A 24,807-nucleotide genomic window follows, 5' to 3' on the forward strand; every position below is an offset into this window, starting at 1 on the left:
TGAACGCTAAATCAGCGGACAGATGTATTTCAGATGAATGCACCATGCTAGTACCCCATCACATAATTTGGAAGGCTTTTCACATGGTGTGCTTAACTGATTTAATCAAAAAATGTGGAGGAAAAGAAAAGCAGGCCAATCGTTTGTGTTGTAAATATGAGGCACAATTCTTTCGCAATCGAATATCAAAAATGACCAGTAAGCCCACAGGGAAAAATGTAACTTTGAGGAAACCCTTCTGATTTATTTATGTGTCCAGAGATCAGTCGTAACAAATAGATTCAATCAAAACAAGACTCGGAGTGAAGGTGCACAAACATCTAATCTGACGAATTTTAGAAAGTAAATCAAGGTAGACAGGTCTATGGAGTAACTGAACTCAGAATAACTCATTTAATTTATATTAAAAATGACAGTGCAAAAAAATCCATAGATATTAAAACTATTGAAATCACATATAACATACCGCAGTGCCTAGTTCTGCATCCTTTATTACTGACGAAGCTTGGAGACAGCATGAAATCTAAGAGAAAAATCTACCCCTATCTAGCAAGATTGTGCTAAGTTTCATTCAAAAGCTATTACTCTGTTTTAAAGCATGACATTGCACTAATATTTTAACCCGCTGATTCAACACCATTTGCGTTATCTGAAACAGTCACACACTCAATCTTAATTGACAAGTGAATCATAAATGGACTTTATATTCCTCACACAGCACCAACATGTAACACTGAAATTTTTATCGACACAGTCAAAACAAAAGCGTTAGCTATTTTCAGGCATTTTGACAGCTACTGCAGCACTTTCTACATCGTTCATAGGTTGTGCTCGACTTTAGGTGCTTGACGTAATTGCAGTTTTTGTTGATGGTAGCGTTTAAAATGTGTAAGAACTGCAAAGTTTAGTTATGAACATGCTGGTATTCAGACCCTATAGCATTCTTTACGTTTTTCAGTGCAACTCCGATTGTTTCCAAACCAACATCGCTACATCGGATAATTTCATGTTTCTGAAATTATTTGTGATTTCCTTTGCAGTTTCAATCAGATGATTTCTCCTCACCTTTATGAAATGTTACTTCTCCAAGACAAGTACTTTTTTCCATAATTTAGATTAAAAGGATATTTTATTCAACCAATGGGCAATGAATTCTGCCAGTTGCTATGTGCCGTGACATTATAAATAAATGTGGGAAGTTTCCATTGGCTGGTATGCCCATTGAAAAACACACTTACAGCTTCATTGAAATCTTCCCACATTTTTTTGGTTGCCACGTTCATTAGAGGAAACAATCCCCACAAGAGTGATCACAGCTCTTTGTGGTCACTCAGCCTCACATCTTGGACTATTTTATCGTCGAGGAATTGCTGGTTTGTAACACTCCACTTCACAGGAAGCATAGACTCTCCAACTTCATGACACTGCAAGGGATTTATTTTAATTTACTCTTAAAATAAAGAGTGATATTTGATATATAGGATTTATTAACCTCCACTAACTCTCTGACTACCTCACTCAGAGTACAGATTGTCTCTCTTTAATTGTTGGGGCGTATAAACCATGCCTCAGTGGTCATGTTCAACTCAGGAGCTATGTGACCTGCAAAGCCAAATTTTTCTGTTTGGGCCTTGAAACCATTGGTAGGACTTCAATCCAGCAATTTGGAAGCAACGTTTTCCGATTTGCCAAGATGTGAAATGGTTCTAAAAAGTGAAACCAGATGCAGAAGAAATCTAATCAGAGAGCCAGCATTGAGGAGGAAAGAAATACAATCCAGCAGTGGGAAAAGACAGCGGGAAGATTCAATTGGTAAAGAGGTGAATGGGGATCGGGTGGTGAGAGAAAATTTTAAATTTGATAACCTTTACAATGCCTGCACCTCCCAGATTCCAACTTGAACTGGTGTTTGTAAAATTTTATGATGGTTATTCATCGTAAAATGGGACTGGGATTGTTCTCCTTAGAGCACAGGAGGTTAAGGGGAGATTTAATAGAGGTGTTCAAAAATTATGAGGGGTTTCAATAGAGTAAATAAGGAGAAACTGTTTCCGCCTGCAGGAGGGCTGGTAACCAGATGACACAGATTTGTGGTAATTGGCAAAAAATCCAGGGGTGGAATTAGAGGAGAATTTATTTGACGCAATGACTTGTTATGATCTGGAATACACTGGGTGATGGAAGCAGATTCAAAAGCAATTTTCAAAAGGGAATTGGATATGTACTTGAAAAGGAAAAACATTGCAGGGCTATGGGGTAAGAGCAGGAGAATGGAACTAATTGGAGGATAGCTCTTTCAAAGAGCCGGCACAGATATGATGGGCCGAATGGCCTCCTTCTGTGCGGTATGATTCTATTATATTTGTTTATTGAACTGGGATATGTGTAGAAAACTTGTAATTGTTTATAAGTGGGTCACTGGGCCCCATGGCATGTGATTGAGTAGCCCACTGAAGCTTAAAATGTCAGAACACCCCAGCTTAAGAGAATCAGAGGCACTAGCCAGAGCAGACTGACCGAGGTGGGTTGTGAATTCTTCGTCTGGATTTGCTAATTGCTGCCAAAGTTCAATTCAAACGGCGTGAAAATGTACGTTCTTATTGACTCTTGTAGCGATTTCTCAGGAGCGGGCCGGACCCAAGGGGAGTATCCACAGTGTCTCAGGAGGAGGCTGAGTCAATCAACAAGGAGGAAAGGAACGTGGAAAATTATAGAAGGGAATGTGTTTGAAGAGAATCTGCAGCGTGAAATAAGTTCAGATGAAGAGGAGGAGAAGGCAACCAAATAGGTTGCTTGAATTACAATTTAAAAAGTATTTAACTAGCTCCTGAATTGACCATTGGAGCAAGTCAAGCACCAAATATTTCACACATGCACTGAGAGAATATGCATGAATACAACTTCAAGTGTAAAAAATATGCTGTATGGTACCCATCTCCAAATCCTACGAGTTTCTACAGTCCTGCAAGATTTTTGGTCCAATATCTGGAATGTATTAAAGTCCTGCAAGGTTTCTCAAATTCGAGAAGACACTTGCATCTTGCCAGCTTTTATCAATTCTCTAGGAACTGTCCCAATGCACTTCACTTACAATCAATTACTTTGAAGTACAGTTCGGTAGGCAAACCGAGGATAGCAAAGAGTTTGTGCACAGCAAGCTCCCACAAACAGCAAAGAGACAAAGGGCGGATTGATTTGATGTTGGTTGAGGGAGGAATGTTAGAAAACTATTTAGAATGTAACTTCTTGAAAAGCAAACATGTCAAGTTATTTTGCACAAAGCAAGATCCCACAAACAGTAATGAGACAATCGACCAGTTAATCTGGTGTTGATCGAGGAAGGCCAGGACACCTTGATGGAACCCATGAAACAATTTGGAATTTCACAGACTTTTCAAAGGAGAGTGGTTAACAAAAAATATAATTTACATTTTAAGATTTATAATGCAATGTTACCTTCACGTCAGTATAAAACTAAACACAAGTTAAGCAAATTAATAATTGTATATATAATGTACATATTTTATTTTCCGATTACAGTGTGTTGCTTCACGTCAGAAACAAAAGTCATCCGACTGAGAAACAAGGCTGTAGGATGTCTCAATGACAGCATGCATGATATGGTAACTAAAAGGCGCAGTTGATGTCAAACACCCAGAGTGTGCACTTCTCTAAAGGAAAATCTGGTGCGATATCCATAAAACTGCATGTATTTTATTTGTTATGACTGTTTCTCTGAATAGAATGTTTTCATTCATGGGAGAATGGCTGCGGTCAACTTCGAGGAACAGTGCTGCATACAGACACATGGTATATGACAAGGTTAACCTTGCACTCACTTTTACACAACCAATGCATTCATTGTCTAGTACACTTAACAGGTTTTTGTTAAATGTTAGAGCACCTATGTGTGGTGATTTAAATTTTCTCTCAAACTCTAAGCTATGGTATTTTGTCACTGGTAACTTGCACCATTAGATCAAATCATGCAACTGCCGTAGATCAGTGTAAGTGTTTATATAAGGCATATTGGAACAAGTCAAAAGAATTCCTTTGATTCACTTCCAATGTTATGTTTACTTGGTATTTAACGGGGGGGGGGGGGTGGGATGGGGGGGGATGGGGGGGGAGCTCCTTGATGCCTTCTGTCCTCTTGAAGTATACAATAAGTCTTTCAAATTCGTATTATATTTGGCTTTTGATGGTACCAGAGATGTCTGTAGCGAGCCAAGATCCTTACAGACTTGAGACGATTCAGTCACCTCACGGAGAGCTCTTCACCGATGCAAAGAAAAGATAATGTTGGCTACAATCACAGCTCCAGGCAACTGATGGCACCAAGGATCAGGCCAAAACTAAGCAAGATATAGGAGACCCGCACAGTGACTCCTGGACCTGGAGGATAAAGGAGAAAAAAAAAAGAACTAGTTTAATGTTTCAAGGAAAAACATTCTTACATTTCAAACATAATACATATCAGATGCTAACACCTATCTATATTCAAAAAACTTCATATACGCATGCACTTTCTGTCCATCACACTTCAGGTGTCACACACTATCTGGTGCAAATGTCTGTATTCCACTCGAAAAAAACATTTAGATAAAGAAAGGAAGTCATTTGGAATGTTGAGACAATCTCTCCGGTAACAGAACATACCTGAGCCAGTCTCTTAATTGAGCTGTGTATGAACTAATACAGGAATTGAATCGAAAAGCAAAGAGGTTATGTTAAACTTGTTTGGATCCTTGGTTTGACCACACTTAAAGTGTTGTGAACAATTCTGGTCTCCATATTACAAAAAGGATATAGAGACACTGGAGAAGGTGCAAAAAAATTTACTAGGATGATATCGGAACTGAGAGGTTGTAACTATCAGGAAAGACTGAACAGGCTGGGGCTCTTTTCTTTAGAAAAGAGAAGGCTGAGGGGTGACCTAATAGAGGTCTTTAAAATTATGAAGGGGTTTGATAGGGTAGACGTAGAGAAGATGCTTCCACTTGTGGGGGAGTCCAAAACTAGGGGCCATAAATATAAGATAGTCACTAATAAATCCAATAAGGAATTCAGGAGAAACTTCTTTAGCCAGAGAGTGGTGAGAATGTGGAACTTGCTACCACATGGAGTATTTGAGGTGAATAGCATAGCTGCATTTAAGGGGAAGCTAGATAAGTACATGAGGGAGAAAGGAATAGAAGGATATGGTGATAGAGTTAGATGATGTCGGGTGGAAGGAGGTTCTGGTGGAGCATAAACACCGCACAGCCCAGTTGGGCTAAATGGCCTGTTTATGTGCTTTAAATTCTATGTAATTCTACTTATCAAGTAGAATTTGTAGTCTTAAAGGAACACACACCTACACTTCAGCAGCAGCATAATACATTGCGTTTTAGATGGTGTAACATACCTGTCCATGGACAGCAGCGCATCCCAACGTTGGCTGATTGTAAGAAAACTTGAAACAAGAGAAAGCTATTTTGCCCAGGACATCAACTTTTTCCAAAGGACCATTCTAATTATGGGCTTACAACTCTCCCAGACAAGATCATCATATTCTCTACACAGAGTAGGGTTGGCAATCACTATGCGAAAGCATGGGGCCGGCACTGCTCTGCTCCCCTCGATGAAAGGGAATGTAACAGTGGATTGATCAATGTTTAAATAAAATGAACGGTTCTCGGTGCACTGTGCACATCCTGTGCGGTGCAGGGGTACCGGGCAGGCAGTGAGTGGGTTACAGAGAAGTTGTGAGAAGCAGGAAGGCTGAATGTAACAATGGACCGAGATTGGGAAGAGGGGTAGTGCAGGGTTCCAAACATGACAGAAGGGTCCAAATAGCAGACTTGCATGTTAAGTCAGCTTGGGGCTGGGGGTGGTGGTGGTCAGTGGGAACAGGAGGAGGGGTACGTTCCCATAGTCCTCCCTTTGGGCGACACAGGGTAGGTAGCCTTGCTATGACAGTGGAGTGAGGACATGAATATAAATGTAATGAAATGTAGATGATAAATCCTATTTTAATCTACTTGTTCAATTCTGTAATAACAGGAACAATGAGTCATTAAAAGAACCAAACTAGAGAGACACTACAGATACCAAACAGCAGAAGCACTGAACCAATCAGAAAAATTAGACTTTTAAAAAATTTGTTCTTGGGATGTGGGCAACAGTGGCAACATCTCCAGTTGCCCTCAGGGTATTAAGGGTCAAACTTATGGTGTAAGACTGGTGTCACATGTAGGCAAGGATGACAGGTTCCCTTCCCTGAAGGACATTTGTGAATTAGTTGGGTTTTTGCAACAACTGGTAGCTTTTGTGGTTATTTTTCTGGTGCCAGTCAATAATTGTCAGATTTACTAAATTCAATTTCACAACTTGTCATGGTGAGATTTGAACTCTCAACCTCTTGGAGGCGAGCCCAGTACATAAAGACGTACCCATTTCAATGATAGAAACAAAAAAACAGGGGTAGGCCATCCAGACCCTTGAGCCTGTTCCGCTGTTCAATTAGATCATGGCTGATCTGTACCTCAACTCCATTGACCTGCCTTTGATCCGAACAAAAATCTATCGATCTTAGTCTTGAACATTTCAATTGTCCTAGCATCCATAGCCTTTCAGGGGACAGAGTTCTAGATTTCCACTACCCTGTATGTGAAAAAGGTGCTTCTTGATTTCACTCTTAAATGGACTAGCTCTAATTTTAAGATTATGCACCTTTGTTCTGGAATTGTCCCAACAGAGGAAATAGTTTCTCTTTTTCTCCCAATCAAATCGCTTTATCATTTTAAATACCTCGATTAGATCACCCTCAACCTTCTAAACTCAAGCGAATACAAGGCAAATTTGTGCAACCGGGCCTCATAATTTAACCCTTTAAGTCCTGGTGAATCTGCACTGTACTCCTTCCAAGACCAATCAAAATGTTCCCACATGAGACTTCAGACAGGTGGTGAAAAGAATGTTGTTCGGTCAATGGACGGACAGGCTGATAATTCCATTCACTCTGAAAAAATTACAAGGTTGGATTTCACTTGCTGAATAGGATAGCATTCCTGTTACAACTCAATTATTATCTGCTTATAGTGAAATCCATTGTTCCATTCATAAGGACGAGTGGAATATGCCGCACAGATCAATGCAAACTAGTGAGTTAAAGCGACTGGGCTGTCAGATGCTTTTGCAAACCTTTTTGTTTGTTTGCACAGTGACATAAATTGTATAAAACTGCATTATTGCCTCACTTGCGAATGACACTACCATGCCAGGCTCTTAACTTACCCAATTCAGAAAAAAAGGATTGCAAACATATTTTTCCTCATGAAGACACTGCCACTGATTGCTAATTTTTGTTTTTTGATAGCGTCTTTTGTCACTGGAAACTGTCAAACAAAAGATCGCCATTCTTTAGGGCAAAGTATATGGTGACAGCACAGGGCAGAGTATGTGGAGTCAGGGGACAGGTAGCAGAATGGAGAACAAAGCTGGTTACAAAACAGAAAAGAGAGTAGGGGTTAAGAGTAGCTACTCAGACTGGCAAAAGGTGGGAAGTGGTGTTCCACAGGGATTGGTGCTGGGACCACTGTTGTTCACATTTACATCAACGATTTGAACTTGGGAATCAGAAGTACAATTTCAAAATTTGCGGACGACACCGAATTCGGAGGTGTAGTTAATACAGAGGAAGAATGAAACAAAATGCAAGACATTAACAAACATGCAGAATGGGCGTGTAATTGGCAAATTAATTTCAATATAGATAAGTGTGAGGTGGTGCATTTTGCTGGGAAGAATAAGGAGCCACTTATTGCTTGGATAATAAGAGTCTAAATGGGATAGAGAAGCCAAGGGGATCTCAGGGTACAGATACACAAATCAAACACACAGTAGCGATGCAGGTTAATAAGGCCATAAAAAAGGCAAACCAAACACTGGGGTTCATTTCTAGAGGGATAGAATTGAAAAGCAGAGAAGTTATGTTAAACTTGTACAGAACCTTGGTTAGACCACACTTGGAGTACTGTGAACAGTTCAGGTCTCCATATTATAAATAGGATATAGAGGCATTGGAGAAGGTGCAAAAAGATTCACAAGGATGGTATCAGAACTGAGAGGATATACTTATCAGGAAAGACTGAACAGACTGGGGCTCTTTTCTTTAGTAAAGAGAAAGCTGAGGGATGACCTGATAGAGGTCTTTAAGATAACAAAAGAGTTGGATAGGTTAGACATAGAGAAAATGTTTCCATTTGTGAGAAAATCCAAAACTAGAAGTCATCGATGTGAGATAATCACTAATAAATCCAATAGGGAATTCAGGAGAAACATCTTTACCCAAAGAGTGGTAATAATGTGGAACACGCTGCCACAAGGAGTAGTCGAAGCAAATAGCATAGATGTGTTTAAGGGGAAGCAAGATAAACACATGAAGGAGAAAGGAATAGAAGGGTATGCTGATAGGGTTAGATGAAGTAGGGAGTGAGGAGACTCATGTGGGAGTGAGGAGCATAAACGCCGGCATAGACCAGTTGGACCGAATGGCCTGTTTCTGTGCTGTAGACTCAATGTAACTCGATGTAATTGTAATGTAAAGGCTCACACTAGGGAAAAGCAGAGAATGCAGTACCTTCTTAGACAGCCTTTGAATAAGCGCAGAGAACACAGCTACCTCAAGTCAAACTGGTCATGATGGCTAAATCCCAAAATGCTGCTTCCTCTGTTTTCTCAAACTGTCTGTCTGTAATGCTGGACGAGCTGTCTCTTACTGGCATGAAGTCTCTTGAAACACTTGAGAAGAAGTTAGATGCAGTGATGGGTAGGGAGTTAAATCTGTGGGCTTCTAGAGAAGGATGAGCTAGATGGGCCAAATGGAGTTCCTCGTTTGTACCGTGAAAGAAAACAAAAATACAAGAAGAAAGGACCCATGTTCAGACCCTTTCTGTCTTCCTGCTCTAAAAGTGGTTTTACGTTAAAGGAGTGCGTCGACTGCAAGTCGGCTGAGTTTCGGAGTCAGCAGCGCTCTTCAATAAAAGTGTTTTGTCCCACCAGCTGTTGTCAGGTCTGAGCTGTGGATCAGTTGGTAGCACTCTCGTCTCTGAGGTAGAAGGTTGTGGGTTCAAGTCCCACTCCAGAGACTTAAGCACAAAATCTAGGCTGACACTCCAGTGCAATATCGAGGGAATGCTGCACTGTTGGAGGTGCTGTCTTTCAGATGAGACGTTCGACCGAAGCCCTATCAGGTGGATGACAAAGCTCCCATGGCACTATTCGAAGAAGATTAGGTGAGTTCTCCCTGTTGACATGGCAAATATTTACCCCTCAACCAACACCTAAAAACAGATATCTGGTCATTACCTCATTACTGTTTGTGGGAGCTTGCTGTGTGCAAATTGGCTGCCTACATCACAACAGGGACTACACTTCAAGAGTGCTCCATTGGCTGTAAAGTGCTTTGGGATGTACTGAGGTCATGAAAGGTGCTATATAAATGCAAGTCTTTCTTTCATCCAGAGATTGAAGGTCTCTGAGTCTCGCTCCCCTGGGGCCATGTTATACAACATAAAGGAGTTCTCGACTGCATGGCAGAGGATTTCCATTTTTCTATCTGAGAGCTGCCGTAAAACAAGATTGTGCTTAGTATCTCCTGTGGTTTTATAAAGTGTGCAATAATACAATGGAAATACCATTTCTTGCTGCACAAAAATCAGCAACAGTATTAGGGATATCGACGATCCAGTGCTTCCAGCACTTGCCGGAAGCCCGGGATTTTCCGAGCTATGTCTTCTGTGAGCGCTGCTCCCTGTAGAGAGAGCCAAATTATGGAATCGCGCCCGACCAATGGTGATAAAGTTAGTGATTAAAAATGGTGAGAGACGTACTATTTTTCAAAAACTCGCTCTGTAGCTCTGCCACACTGGTTCTGAAGAGGCCACTTTGTCAGAGCTCTGGGTTAGATCCTGACTTTTGCCCCTTATTGTCTGCAGCATGTTTTTATTCCACTGGTATTTCAAATTCCGGTTTGACCGTGCGCACGAAAGTTCAAGTTAAAGGACCACTGCGGGACAAGGGGACGTAGGTACAAACCGGCAAAAGGCAAGTTCAGGCCTGGTGTCAGGGAGCACTTCATCACTCAGAGTGATTAATACTTGGAATGGTCTTCTGGGTAGAGTAGTGGAGGGACAAAACTCTGGAGTCATTCAAGTGACAGTGGGCTGACCGTAGGTTTGTAAGGAAGGATGAGCTAGATGGGCCTCCCTTATCTGTACTTATCTTTATGAATTTCCTGCAGAGCTTTAGGAGAAGGTCCTTTCATATTTGGGGCTTTGGTCTCTAAGGGTGGCGTAACACTTAATGAAACCTTTTAAAAGCAGTCTTTCAAAGAATTTAGGTTTCCGCTTTTCCCAAAGCAACAGGGGGCTTTTCCTGAATGCTATGAATTTCTGCCCTTTCCAAAACTCTCAGCTTTAGGTTCCTTCCTGCTATTGGCAGCATGGTACTCACTCAGCTGGATCAGTGAGAGGTTGCAGGACTGATGAAATGTTCTTGGAGGCGACACACTGGGTTCGATAGGATATTGAGTTTATCCTATTAGGAAGGACATATCCAATGAATACTGCCATTGTTTTTCTCTCAAACGCACATCACTGTTAACTTGTATTTCTTTTGGCAAGCAACAGATTGGAAGAACAAGGACAGCATTGAGAACACTCTGGCTTACTTTTTGCAGTTTAAGTGTGTAAATTACCACAGTTTCACAAAGCAACCTGAAAAAAAATAGGTAATAAATTCCCCACATCTCTGTCAAATTTTGGACTTTGTTTTCAGACTTGATTGAATTTTTATTTTGCTGTACAAGTCCCAGTCCAGCATAAACTCCCCGGTGAGGAATGCCGGTGCTGACAGATGGAACTCTTTTCATATCTGGCGTCTCAGCATCAAGCATTCACAGGTCAGGTAAAGCACGGTTACATCTAATTACATCGAAAATACAGCACAGAAACAGGCCATTCTGCCCAACTTGTCTATGCTGGCATTTTGCTCCATACGAGCCTCCTTCCACCCTTATTCATCTAATTCTATTCCTTTCTCCCTCATGCGCTTATCTTGCTTCCCCTTAAATGCATCTATGCTATTTGCCTCAACTACTCCTTGTGGCAGCGTGTTCCACATTCTTACCACTCTTTGGGTAAAGAAGTTTCTCCTGAATTCCCTATTGGATATATTAGCGACTATTTTATATTAATGACCTCTAGTTTTGGACTCCCCTACAAGTGGAATCATTTTCTCTACGTCTACAGATGGAGTATTGTGCACAGTTCTGGTCACCACATTACAGGAAGGATGTAATTGCTCTGGAGAGAGTGTGCAGTGAAGATTTACAAGAATGTTGCCAGGGCTTGATAATTGCAGCTATGAGGAGAGATTGGATAGGCTGGGGTTGTTTTCTTTGGAGCAGAGGAGGCTGAGGGGTGACTTGATTGAGGTGTACAAAATTATGAGGGGCCCAGATAGAGTAGACAGGAAGTACCTATTTCCTCTAGCGGAGAGTTCAAGAACTAGAGGACATAGATTTAAGCTGATTGGCGGAGGATTAGAAGGGACATGAGGAAAACTTTTTTTACCCAGAGGGCGGTGGGTGTATGGAATTCGCTGCCCGAATTGGTGGTAGAGGCAGGGACCCTCAACTCTTTTAAAAAGTACCTGGACCTGCACCTAAAGTGCTGTAAGCTGCAGGGCTACGGACCGGGTGCTGGAAGGTGGGATTAGAATGGGCACCTGGTTGTTCTTCGAGCTGGCGCGGACACGATGGGCCGAATGGCCCCTTCTGTGCTGTATCTTTTCAATGGTTCTATGGTCTACCCTATCAAACCCTATTATCTTGAAACCCTCTATCAGGTCACCCCTCAGCCTTTTTTCTAGAGAAAAGAGCTCCAGCCTATTCAGCCTTTCCTGATAAGTATATCCTCTCAGTTCTGGTATCATCCTTGTGAATCTTTTTTTCACCCTCTCCAATGCCTCTATATCCTTTCTATAATATGGAAACCAGAACTATGCACAGTACTCCAAGTGTGGTCTAACCAAGGTTCTATACAAATTTAACATTATTTCTTTGCTTTTCAATTCTGTTCCTCTAGAAATGAACCCTAGTACTTGATTTGCTTTTTTTATGGCCTCATTCACCTGTGTTACTACATTTAGTGATTTGTGTATCTGTACCCTAGATCCCTTTGCTCCTCTACCCTATTTAGACACATATGATCAAAGCAGTACGTGCCCTCCTTATTTTTACCAAAATGCACCACTTCACACTTGTCTTTATTGAAATTCATTTGCCAATTACACACCCATTCTTCCAGTTTATTAATGCCCTCTTGCATTTTGAAGCATCCTTCCTTTGTATGAACTACACCCCCAATTTGGTGTCATCCGCAAATCTTGAAATTGTACTTACGAATCCCGAATCCAAATCATTAATGTAAATTATGTAAACAATGGTCCCAGCCCCGATCCCTGTGGAACACCACTTCCACCTTTTGCCAGTCTGAGTAGCTACCCTTAACCCCTACTCTCTGTTTTCTAGCCAAGTTGCTATCCATTCTGCTACCTGTCCCCTGACTCTGCATGCTCTGACCTTAGCCATGAGTCTACAATGCAGTACCTTATCGAAGGCCTTTTGAAAATACAAATATACTACATCTACTACATTACCCTGGTCTACTCTTTCTGTTACTTCTTCAAAGAATTCAGTAAGGTTGGTCAAGCATGACTTTCCTTTCTGAAATCTTTATTATATTTTTATTCTCTAGGTGTCTTTCTATTACATCTTTGAATAAAGATTCCATTTTCTTTCCTACCACCAATGTTAAGCTAACTGATCTATAGTTCCCTGGAATGTTCTTTCTCCCTTTTTAAATACAGGAATAACATTAGCTGTCCGCCAGTCCCCTGGCACTATTCCTTGTTCTAGTGAATTTTTATACATATGTAATCATGCCTCTGCTATCTCCTCCCTAACTTCTTTTAATATTTTCAGATGCATTCCATCTGGACCAGGGGTCTTATCCTCCCTAAATTTGATTAGTTTATCAATTATCTCCCTCCTTAGAAGCAGAGTAAAGCTCTATCTTCTCTGCCCTAACAAAGTGACTCACCCCAATTTCTGAATAACAACCCCTACTGCACCAGTGTGACATTTTCCATTTCCCATACTTACCATCCTGTGGCCTCTATGAATGATGTTCAGTGCCAAATTTGGGACAGATCCTGCGTTGGGTCAGTTTGGAACCCTTTGCATGTATTTTGCAGTATTTACCAATCTTGTACAATTTTCCAACCAATCTTCTCTCAAATAGGTTACTAAAGTGCATCTCCAAGAAAAACTGATATAGTAGCAGGAATTTCACACATCCATGCAGATAATTTATATATATATCTACAGCTGTTTCCAAAGTTGGACCCTTCTGCCCAGCTAATGTCAGCCTTGGTTCAATGGGAGCACTTGCGCCTCTGAGTTGGAAAGTTAGGGTTACTACAGAGACTTGAACACGTAATCTAGTTTGACAGTTGAATACAATACTGAGAGAATACTGCACTGTTGGAGGTGCTGCCTTTTGGATGAGATGTTAAACTGAAGCCCTATCTTCCCTCTCAGACAGATGTAAAAGATCCCGTGGTGCTATTCGAAGAGAAGCAGGGAGGTTTCTCTCTGTGTCCTGGCCAACGGTTATCCGTCAACCGACATCACGGAAACAGATTATCTGGTCGTGTATCTCATAGTTGTTCGTGGAACCTTGCTGTGCGCAAATTGGTGCAGCGTTTCCCTAAGTTACAACAGTGACTACACTTCAAAAGTACTTCAAGGGAAGTGAAGTGCTTCGGAACATCCTAATGTTGTGAAAGGCGCTATATAAATGCAAGTTCTTTCCGTCCTTTGATTAATATTGATCATTATTGACATTGATAATACTTCTGTGATGGTACAAACCTATGTTCGTTGGTTGCCGGGACTATCTTTCAATGTTGAATATACTATATTTCTCTTTTCTCTTTTCTGTGGTATATACTTTGAAGCAGGAAACATGAAACAGATGAATTTCAACAAAGACTTAGCCAATTTAAGTTGTATCCAAGCACAATGGAACTAAAACATGGCTTCATAGCAACAAGAATGACTCCTGTATTAATGCAGCATTTTAATTGTTACAATGGACCAGTGAAAGGGGGGTTAACCCTCTCTGCTGTGGCCATTAAACCATGAGATTAACCCAGTGAGCCCCAGAACTCCAATCACAATGCTATTTCATACATTGTGAAGGAATCATTCATTAGGTGAGGAAAACGAGACTCTCCTACCACAGTGATTGGCCACAATATGCATTTTCTCTTAATCCCACCATGCAGCGAGTTGTGGAATGCACTGCCTGAAAGGGTGGTGGAAGCAGATTCAATAATAACTTTCAATTATATACTTGAAAAGGCATAAATTGCAGGGCTATGGAGAAAGAGCAGAGGAGTGGGATTAATTTGATAGCTCTTTCAAAGAGTCAGCATAGGCACGATGGGACAAATGGCCTCTTTCTGTGCTGTATGATTCCACGAAAAGGCTGAACATGCAAATGTGACAGCTGGAATCCTTGGGCAGACCAGAAGAATCTACTGCTGATTTAATTGCAGCACAAAATGTGTGTCTTTTTACAAAAAAAAACCTTGCGAAAGACACTCTCAATAAATTTGCTTCCATTTGCAGATGCCGCGAACTCAGGCCTAATCTGATGCGGAAAATGTTCAGCCTGAATAATAATAGATATGACGATGTTTTCCTGGGGCTGGAACCATTTCTGAAAGAAATCGCCTTTCTCTCCAAGCATCAGTATCTGACAAGTTGAAGATGAATGAACGCGTAGTGGCTGTTCAGCCACAGACCAAAGACACTCACAATAATCTGTCGAGCAGGAACTGTCATTGCATTTGCTAAAATTTATTGGATGTTCTTTTCGAATAGCATCACCAGCAGAAAGTAATTTAAGGAAACCATTAGCATTTCTCCATTACACCTGCACAGTGTATAACGCTCAGCTTGTACGTCAAGGGGAATTGGCTTCACTAAAGAATGTCTCCTTCTCTGGCCTTGACAACGTAATTTTCATTTTGTTTTGACTCGATAATGATGGATGATGTGAAATACCATAGGTGCTCAGTTGTTGTGAATTGGTGAGTAATGAAGTTGATGTGATTGCGCCAAGTGACTGGATGGCCAAAGCAAATGAACTCCTGCCTTCTTTCTTCACATGCCATTTAAGAGAATGACAGAAGGTATGCACAGTAGTTTTTAAGAGTCACAACTAATGTAGTGCAGAAACAAATGAAATCAGCCCATTCCCAGACTACGGCACAAACAGCGCTGAGTGAAGCAACAAATGTATCTGAAGGAAAATATGTCAGACATGTCTCAACCTTGGGAGAGCTTACATCACTGAGATCTTTCACTTCTCTTGGATCAGACTGAGGTCTCAGTGATCACAATGTCATTACTTACCAAAACATTAAAGATATAAGAAAGTATGGAACAAAAAAAGCCCATCTGACCCATCAAGTCCATTCCTTCCACAGACTCTGCACGATCTGGTTAAATCCTGAGGTTTAAAGCTCTTAAAAATTTCTCTCCAATTCATGAAAGCAATTGGTAAAAAATGCCAGGATATTGGTCAAACCTTACAGTCAACACTATTTCACAAAATTTAACTCTGGCCAGTTGTGTTCAACAGATGACGAATCCATGATCCCAGCAAGAGAGCAACTATTGCATTCCATTATGTGGGGAATTTGATCCATATCTATCCTTGCCCTAACAACCATCAATCTTGCACCCATGAGAGATTTATCCAGCTGTTTAAATGAGTTAAGTGGCATAGCATCAATTACTTTTACTCGGAGTTTATTCAACATATCGACTACTCTGCAGCAAAAAAACCCCACAATTCTTCCAATCTCTGATCTGTGGCACTTGCTGAGATTATACTCATGGGGCGCTAAATTGGGCCGTGTAGCGTCCGTTGTTTCGGCGCGACACGTCCTCTTCAACATCCAAGATGGCGTCTTGGATGTGCACGCACGTTTCCAGCATGACGTGCGCCAGACGCCATCTTTGTATAGGAGTTAGCGCAGGCGCAGATAACAAACGCTGGAATCATGTAAAGTAGGGAAAAAATGGCTTCAATCAGTGTGCAACGCTGATTTAAAGTGATAGACACCATTTGGGACTTAATGCTCAACTCAACGCACAGTCTTAACCCCGACCATCTGGATGTGTCTTAGAGTGCCTGGAGGACCCCCCACCGACGTTATTTAAAGGGACCATGCAGGATTTACAGGTTAGTGGCTGGATTATTGCTTCTGGCTGCTGAGACATTTATAACTGTTTTTGGAGGTCTGCTACACTTGAATACTGGGACGCAGGGACATAGCCTAACATTTAGAGCCAGGATGTGCAGGAGTGAAGTTATGAAATGCTTCTACGTACAAAGGGTGGGAGAAGTTTGGAATTTGGAACGGTCTTCTGCAAATGGCAGTTGATGCTAGCTCAATTGAGAATTCTAAATCTGAGATTGATAGATTTCTGTAAACCAAGGGTATTAAGGGATATGGGGCTAAGGCAGGTATATGGAATTAGGTCACAGGTCCACCCTGATCTGATCAAATGGTGGAACAGGCTCGAGGGGCAAAATGCCACCGCCACTTGCTGCCTCCTGATATGTGCCAGCTTCTCCTGCAAGAAAGCGGGACGTGTGTCTGGGTGATGTGCCTATCATGGTTGAATAGCTGCCAGTGTGTGTGGCCTGTGAGTTGTGGGTGGGCGGCTTGCAACGGTGGTAATGTGTAAGGGTGAGAGGGTTGAGTACTGATGGAAAGAGTTTGTTGGTATGTGGTTGATGGGGGGTGTAGTGCATGGAGCAATGGAGGCGGCTAGTGGTGTAGTTGGTAGGAGACGCCACTTGACAGTTGACCTCACTCATCTTGACCACGCATGTCAAAGCATTGAGCTTCTTCCTATTCTGCATCCATGTTCATGATGCTGTGCCCCTGGCATTGACTTCATCCCCTACTGCCTCCCACTACCTTTTGGGTGTATGTCTCGAAGGCCTCTTGCTCCCCCCCCCCTCAGATATAGGATGTCCCTCCTTCTATCCACCTCTTGCACCAAGGCATCTGGTGCATCAGCAAAGAACCTTGGTGCACAGAGTCTCAGATCGGCAGATTGGTGAGGTCTGGCATGCAGATTGGAGGATGTGGGATTTAGTGGTGCGCAACCATTATTCAGTGTGTTAACATAACTAATCAGCATGTAAAAATAGGGATGGGACCTGCATCTTTGCTTTACGTGTGCGATGACTGATCTCCGTTCAGACTCTGTGCAGACAGCAGGCTGTTATATTCAGCAAATAACAGGTACCAGCTACCTTTAAGAGATTTCTAACAGACAGTCTGCCTTTAAGAGATTGGAGCTTCCCCCTACTGGTGGAAAGTGCGAATTGCATGGAATCCTCGTTCAACGCTGATTTCCAACGCAGATTGCAGGTAAGTCCTCAGGCCTGACAAAAATCTCGTCCCACCTGCGCAGGGACCATTGGGCGCGGGGTAATAGCGGATCGTGCTACTCACGCCCAAAAACAGGCCCTATCCAATTTATCCCCCATGTTCTCTAGTTGTGTGATCTTATGTTAAACAATAGGCTTACATTAATACTCGGGTTGTTCTTCGTCATTTTAAAGACCTGCATCATACTCTCTCTCAATTTTCTTTTCTGTGATGAAAAAAAATCTTTGTTCTCTCTGCCTCTCTTCCAAACTTGGATCTTTAACTCCCAAAATTATCCTCGTCACTTTCACTGAATTCTCCTCAATGTACAACTGCCCTATGAATGTGAAGTGCCCAAAGCTGCACGCGATATTGCAAATATATTCACAATCGTAGATCTGTGTGTCAGAGGGTACGGTCGTACAGGGTGCAGTGAAGCTACAACACCACCCAATGGCCACAGCCTTCAACTACAGTGACACAAGACCTGTTTACATAGGGAGTTTCCTTTATAACTTGATTACAGAGGCATAATGAAGTATCAGCTCGATTCAACTAGCTACAGAACAAGAAGAATAATAAAAATATGTCACCGTCCCTATTAATGGACTCGCTTAAGTTATTCTGGTCAGCCTTCTGATTCTGACAGGCTTTGGACTTGAGTTCCTCCTTTTTAGGCCAAGCTTCCTCCCCAGATGTAGCTGGCTGACTGACTGCCCCATGTCTGTGTGTCCTTTTCTCTCAGCGTTCCAAGCCAGTGGGAAGGCTGCACCTCTGACTTCTTTTCAATTCAGTGATTCACCAGTACGTGGGTCAGTTAAATCGGCTACTTTAACTCCCCTCCCTCCCCCTCCTTGGGGTGCAAGTTTAAGGAAAACATCTCCTGTGAGTTTCAAAATGAATAGGCACCTTCCGGTCTTAATAACTCTGGGATGAGTCAAGTGGCTGTCACTGTCTCTGACAGTGAGCCTGACATTCCACAAACCAACTCGCCTGGATTTAATGCACACCTTCAATGCCTGCAGTCTGTTAACTTCTTTTTTTGAAAAAAAACCTACGTGAGTTCACTTTGTTTTAAAACACTACACTTAAACATGACTCATTCCCAGATCCTTTCTGTTAAGAAGCAAAGATCAAAACTCCCGAAACGTGGCAGTATGACGGATGGTTATTTTTTTTTAAACTGTGGTCGACAGTTATTTCAAAATCTAGGAAGTCCTGATAATCATTTTCAGGGATATTTAAAGATCTGTAGCAGTTCAAATCTCAGGAGTCTGCTTGAAGTTCTCAAAAGAAGAGTCTGAGCCAGTTTGAGCACCCAGTGGTAAGAAATAGATGATGAAAATAAATATTGTGTATGCAAAAGGTTCCGACAAAAGAAAGCTTAGCTTTAAATTGCTAGATAGAAGATTTCTACCATCTGTGTGTGTATATATAAATATATATATTTGTGTGTGTAGGTCACACACACATATACGTTATATCATTTATTTGCTTGTTCGTCTCTTGTAAAATAAATTTGCTTAATAAAACTTAAAATGAATTCAGGAGTTATGAAGATCTATTGCTTATCAAAGATGGGAAGGAGCTCGAAAAAGAGGGCAGGCGATGCAGCAGTACATGGACATGAGCCCCACCTGATTGTGAAGTAGAGGGGCAGTCGCGTGAGTTGGTGTGAGGAGGGTTGCCCTCTTTCCGGAGTAGGAGGTGGTGAAGCTAGAGGCCTCCCCTAAGCTCAGGGTCAATAACAAGATGATGAAGAACACCAGGATATTACTTTCCAAGAAGAAAGTCTAACTGATGGCATGGAAGACCATAAAAATCTGCACTTCTTACTTTTGTCCTTCTCAATGACAGACAAAGACAACCACAAAAACATCACATGCTAGTTGCAATGTAAGATCTTTTTGAAAGAGTCTCTTGGAGTCAGCATTCCAACATATGTTACTCTTCTATCACTGAAGGTCTGGATGAGCAGCTCGTCAGCAGCTCAAAGACAACAGTGATTCTCACACTAGTACGTCTCACTCAGCAACATCAGCAAGCACCAGCAATGCCTACATGCACCCGGAAGATGCAGTTAATAAGCTTAAGAAAGTAGCAGTGGGTGAGCCACAATGCACAGGTGAGAAGGAACAAGTGGGAGCAGGAACCTGCTGCTCAGATAACCATTTGTACATCATCAACGATGCCCTGGACTTAGGGATATCCAGCAATTGGGCAGCTGTGTCATTCTCCGTTTGCTATTCATTGGAAAGGAGATGAAAAGTGCTGGTCTTGCTCATCCAGGTATTAGCTACCTGTTAAATATGGCAGCACATTGGCTGGTGGCTCTGATGCTAGCCTGGAAGAAGATGGTCCCGACGCTAACCTGGAGGAAGTTGCAGGCATAAAAACTGAAGGAGGACCTTGCTGCCCCTATATTGGAGGTTGGCTGCAGGTCTCCTCTCAGATATGTAACTGCCTCCATGTGGAGGTTGTGGCCCTTGGTCATTACCAGATTAGGTGTATCAGGGTCTGCAGATACTACTGGGGGCATAACAGCAGGGGTGGTGTCTGGCTCTTGTGCTGCCTGATCTTCTTGGCATGCCTTCTTTCATATTGTGTGATCTCAACCATTAAGGACTGTGATTAAAAGTGACCCACATTAGTAATTTTACATTTGCTTGCCAGCCCTCTCTCCCCTCACCTAAAAGCCTTCTACCCCTTTTCAGAACAGAACTTAACTTCAACGCCCATCGGAAGCAGGCTAAACTTCTGCTCAAAGGTTAGTTCATAGAATCATACAGCACACAGGGAGGCCATTTGGTCCATCGTGCCTGTGCTGGATCTTTGAAAGAACTAACCCTAATGCAGTCCCACTTCTCTGCAAATTATTCCTTTTCAAGTATATATTCAATTCCCTTTTGAAAGTCACTATTAAATTTGCTTCCTCCACCCTTTCAGGCAGTGTATTCCAGATCATAGTAATTTGCTGCATGAAAAATATTCTCCTCATTTCCGCTTGGATTTTTTGCCAATTGTCTTAAATCTGTGTCCTCTGGATATTGACTCTCCTGCCAGTGGAAACAGTTTCTCCTTGTCTACTCTATCAAAACCCCATATAATTTTGAACGCTGCTATTAAATCTCCCCTTAACCTTCTAGATAATCACACATTGTAGCTAAAGGCCCTTACTTGCATGCAGGATCACTGGATGTGGGAGTTCCTGGCCCCGCATGCCTTGTCTGTTCAGCTATCCTTGCCACCACGGTTTCCCCCAGTGCAGACTGAATCATTACCAAAGGGATGAATACTAACAGTTGAAGAGAGCTTGCTATCATAATCCAGAGGTGGGTGGTCAACATTACGGTTAATCTTTCCCAACAGTTATTGGCTTATTCACATGACTGAGGATAATGCAGCTGCCCAACCAAAGTCTTTATCTACCAGCAGTGAGTCAACAGTTTGTGGGTGCATAACTCCAGCTGAATGCACAATGCCACGTTTGGTGCACAATGCCATGTTGTCATTGCTATAAATCATAACTATCCCACCAACCCAAATAAACCTGTAAAATTGTTGTTAGCAACACCAAACCCCATATACACAGTTAGTTGATTTAAAAGACATGCAGCAACCTTTCTCTAACACTAGTTGTCTTCAGCGCACCCTAACAACACTGTACAATATGGCATATACAAAGAATACTGGTGACATCTAGTGACAGAGAGAAGTAAATTACTCCTGTGCAAACCATTTCACACCTTATTCACCTGACCATGCGGCACACTCACTTAAGAGGTCAGTCAAACAATCATTTTGGATGTGTTCATACAACCAGGTTTCAGACGGCCAGTTCCTTGGTGATGCTTGTTGGACATGTTGGAGAGTTAAGGGTTAATAATCGAACTAACCCGTATAACTACAAATGGTCATGGAAGCAACAGGCTTTATAAGATAAACAGTAAGCCAGAAGGGAACTGGGAGAAGAAAGGATGGATTATATGGCCTATTTCAAAGGTCTGATAACGATTCACAAGGGATGCATGCAAAGAGATAGTGTTTGGGATGACATCAACCATGAGTGATTAAGGTATAACTTTAAGACCGAGTATAATAAACATAGGTAGAGGGGTCAATTAACCATGGTATAGAGTGGATATTTAGGTCAATCAGCTGTCAGTAGACTGTTCTTGAAAGGTTGTGAGAACAGTTTAATCAGGAAGTCTTGTTTATGAAATATACCTGTGAAGTAAGCTGTGAAGACTGTTTATGTAAATAAGCTGAAAGAATCCAAGAATAGATCAATCAGGAAGTCTTATCTGTGAAATATACCTTTGAATTAGACAAACTGAGGTGTATCAGAGTGGGTTTTTCCAGAGTTATTTGGGAGAGCTTGAAAGAGAGAGGGACCTAAAGCGTCTTCTGTATACGGTATAGATGGATCACCTGTACTGTATATCAATAAAGTCTGTCCCATATATTCCACTATCAAGTGTCTCGTACTTACTCGAAGCATGTTGTGGTGAACTGTAGAAGGAAGGTCGTCAACAATCGGTGCCGTGAATTCACCTAACAAATACGTGGACGGTAAGTCTGATTTAATAATTTAATTTAAAATAAATTTGTTGGACTATAACCTGGTGTTGTAAGATTCCTTACATTTGTCCACCCCAGTCCATCACCGGCATCTCCACATCATGATTTAATAACGACAGTAGGTATAACTAGCTCCTGGGAATCGCGATCTAGGGAATAGGATGGAATCAGACAAAATAGAAGGTTTCTCGACCAAGTTGGTCCCTTTGAAAATTCCTGACTGGATTAGAAGTAAAGGGGGACCCTGTGGATTTTCGAAAGAAATTTTAAAAGGGAGCTGGGAGGGGATTGATCAGGCACTGGAGAATGTGTGTCGGCAGAGACGAAAAGATAGGAGACAGAAGTCATAACTGTTGCAGGGACCGTGTCTGGGAATAGACGCCCTTTGGAGGCAGCATGATCAGACACAGGCTGAAATGAAGAGTCTTGAAGGCTGAAACAGAGGAGTTTAAAAAAAGACCGAGATGCAGTCAGAGCAACCAATTCCTTCCTGGTTACTCACAATGCTATGGAACGAATGCATGGTGAGGGAGAGGAGTTGGAAGTACGTGGTTTAGAAGGCAGATAGAAAAGGCGCTGGAGAAAGTGTGCCAGCAGAAACAAAAAGACAGTGGCCCTGAGATGAAAAACAAACCGGCGAGATGGGTGTTGGAGAATGTGGCTCACTTCTGTGCACAGAGACGTGCGGCCAAAGAGGGTGATCTAATGAAAGAGGAAGAACTGTCTGAGATGTCGGTCAGGAAGCCGAGGATGAGAAACTGATGCAGAAACAGTCAGAGATGAAAGCAATAGGAGCAGCCTGCTCAGAAGCACTTAATGTTTCTGTAGGAATGGGCTGTCTCAAAACTGATAAGATGTTCAGTGAAAAGCTAAAATGTGGGAGCTGTAAGGTTCTGAGAACAGTTTTATCAGGAAGTCTTGTTTATGAAATATACCTGTGAAGTAAGCAGTGAAGACTGTTTATGTAAATAAGCTGTTCTTGAAAGAATCCAACAGATCAATTAGGAAGTCCTTTCTGTGAAATATACCTTTGAAGTAGGCAAACTGAGGTGTATAAGAGTGGGTTTTTCCAGTTAGTTGCAAGAGCTCGAAAGACAGAGGGACCTGAAGCTTCTCCTGTATACGGTATAGATGGATCACCTGTACTGTATAGCAATAAAGTCCGTTCCATATATTTCGCTATTAAGTGTCTTGTACTTACTCGAAGCATGTTGTGGTGATCCTTAGAAGGAAGGAGGTCAACAATGCTGCGAGGCTCATGCTCGAATTCTTCTCCCCCAGAGCGAGCTCTGTGCACACCCACACAGACATCTTCTCCCAGCGACTAAATGTTAAATATTTAGAAAGCGAGGACAGGAGAGTCTACATCCTGAAAACATTTATATCAACTCGGGGTAAAATTAAGTGTTCAGGAGATCCAAGTTTGACACCAAACTGGAATTATAAGCACTGATTTTCCTCAGCCTTGCCCCTGGGCAGCACCCGTTTCCCCAGATGCAAATGTCAGAAAAAAGGCTGGCTACAAAACAGAAAACAGAGAGTAGGGGTTAAAGGTAGTGACTCAAACTGGCAAAAGGTGGGAAGTGGTGTTCCACAGGGATTGGTGCTGGGACCACTGTTGTTCTCCAGATACATAAATGATTTGGACTCTGGAATTGGAAGCACAATTTCAAAATTTACAGATGGCACCAAATTGGGGGTTATAGTTAATACCGAGGAGGACTGCGACAAAATACAGGAAGGCATTAATAAACTTCCAGAATGGGTGTGTAATTGGCAAATGAATTTAATTATAGATAAATGTGAGGTGGTACATTTTGGCAGGAATAATAAAGAGGCCACATACTCTTTGGAAAATAAGAGTCTAAACAGGGTAGAAAAGTAGAGGGATCTAGGGGTACAGATATACAAATCACTAGAAGTAGCGACACAGGATAATAAGGCCATAAAAAAAACCAAGCACTGGGGTTCATTTCTAGAAAGATAGAATTGAAAAGCAGAGAAGTTATGCTAAACTTGTACAGAACCTTAGTTAGACCACACATGGAGTACTGTGAACAGTTCTGGTTTCCACACCATAAAAAGGATGTAGGGGCACTGGAGAAGGTGCAAAGAAGATTTACTAGGGTGAAATCAGAAATGAGAGGTTATACCTATCAGGAAAGATTGAACAGGCTGGGGCTCTTTTCTCTGGAAAAGAGAAGATTGAGGGGTGACCTGATAGAGGTCATTAAGATTATGAAAGGGTTTGATAGGGTAGATGTGGAGAAGATGTTTCCATGTGCAGGGGAGACTAGAACTAGGGGCCATAAATATAAGATAGTCACTAATAAATCCAATAGGGAATTCTGGAGAAACATCTTCACCCTGAGAGTGATCAGAATGTGGGACTCGCCACCACAAGGAGTAGTTGAGGTGACTTGCATAGATGCATTTAAGGGGAAGCTAGATAAACACATGAGGGAGAAGGGAATAGAAGGATATGTTGATAGGGTTAGATGAAGAAGGGTGGGAGGAGGCTCACGTGGAGCAAAAAACATCGGCATGGACCTGTTGGGCCAAATGGCCTGTTTCTGTTCTGTACATTCTTTGTAATTCTTTGTAGATGAGTTGAATTTGTGAACCTACCCAGGGTGTCGAGCAGTATTCAGCAAC

At 41.9% G+C, this 24,807-nt stretch overlaps 1 protein-coding gene across 1 annotated transcript in view; it reads right to left on the bottom strand.

Annotated features, from left to right (window-relative positions):
- Positions 1-370: 370 nt before the first annotated feature.
- cntn1b (contactin 1b) overlaps positions 371-24,807 on the bottom strand; it is a 373,705-nt gene continuing 349,268 nt past the window's right edge. The window contains exon 22 of the mRNA XM_067999885.1: positions 371-4,395. Within this exon, the coding sequence (XP_067855986.1) occupies positions 4,313-4,395 (83 nt within the window). The 3' untranslated portion in view covers positions 371-4,312. The remainder of the gene's footprint in view (positions 4,396-24,807) is intronic.

The sequence above is a fragment of the Heptranchias perlo genome, chromosome 18 (assembly GCF_035084215.1).
Source record: "Heptranchias perlo isolate sHepPer1 chromosome 18, sHepPer1.hap1, whole genome shotgun sequence".
In the NCBI taxonomy this organism is placed as follows: Eukaryota; Metazoa; Chordata; class Chondrichthyes; order Hexanchiformes; family Hexanchidae; genus Heptranchias; species Heptranchias perlo.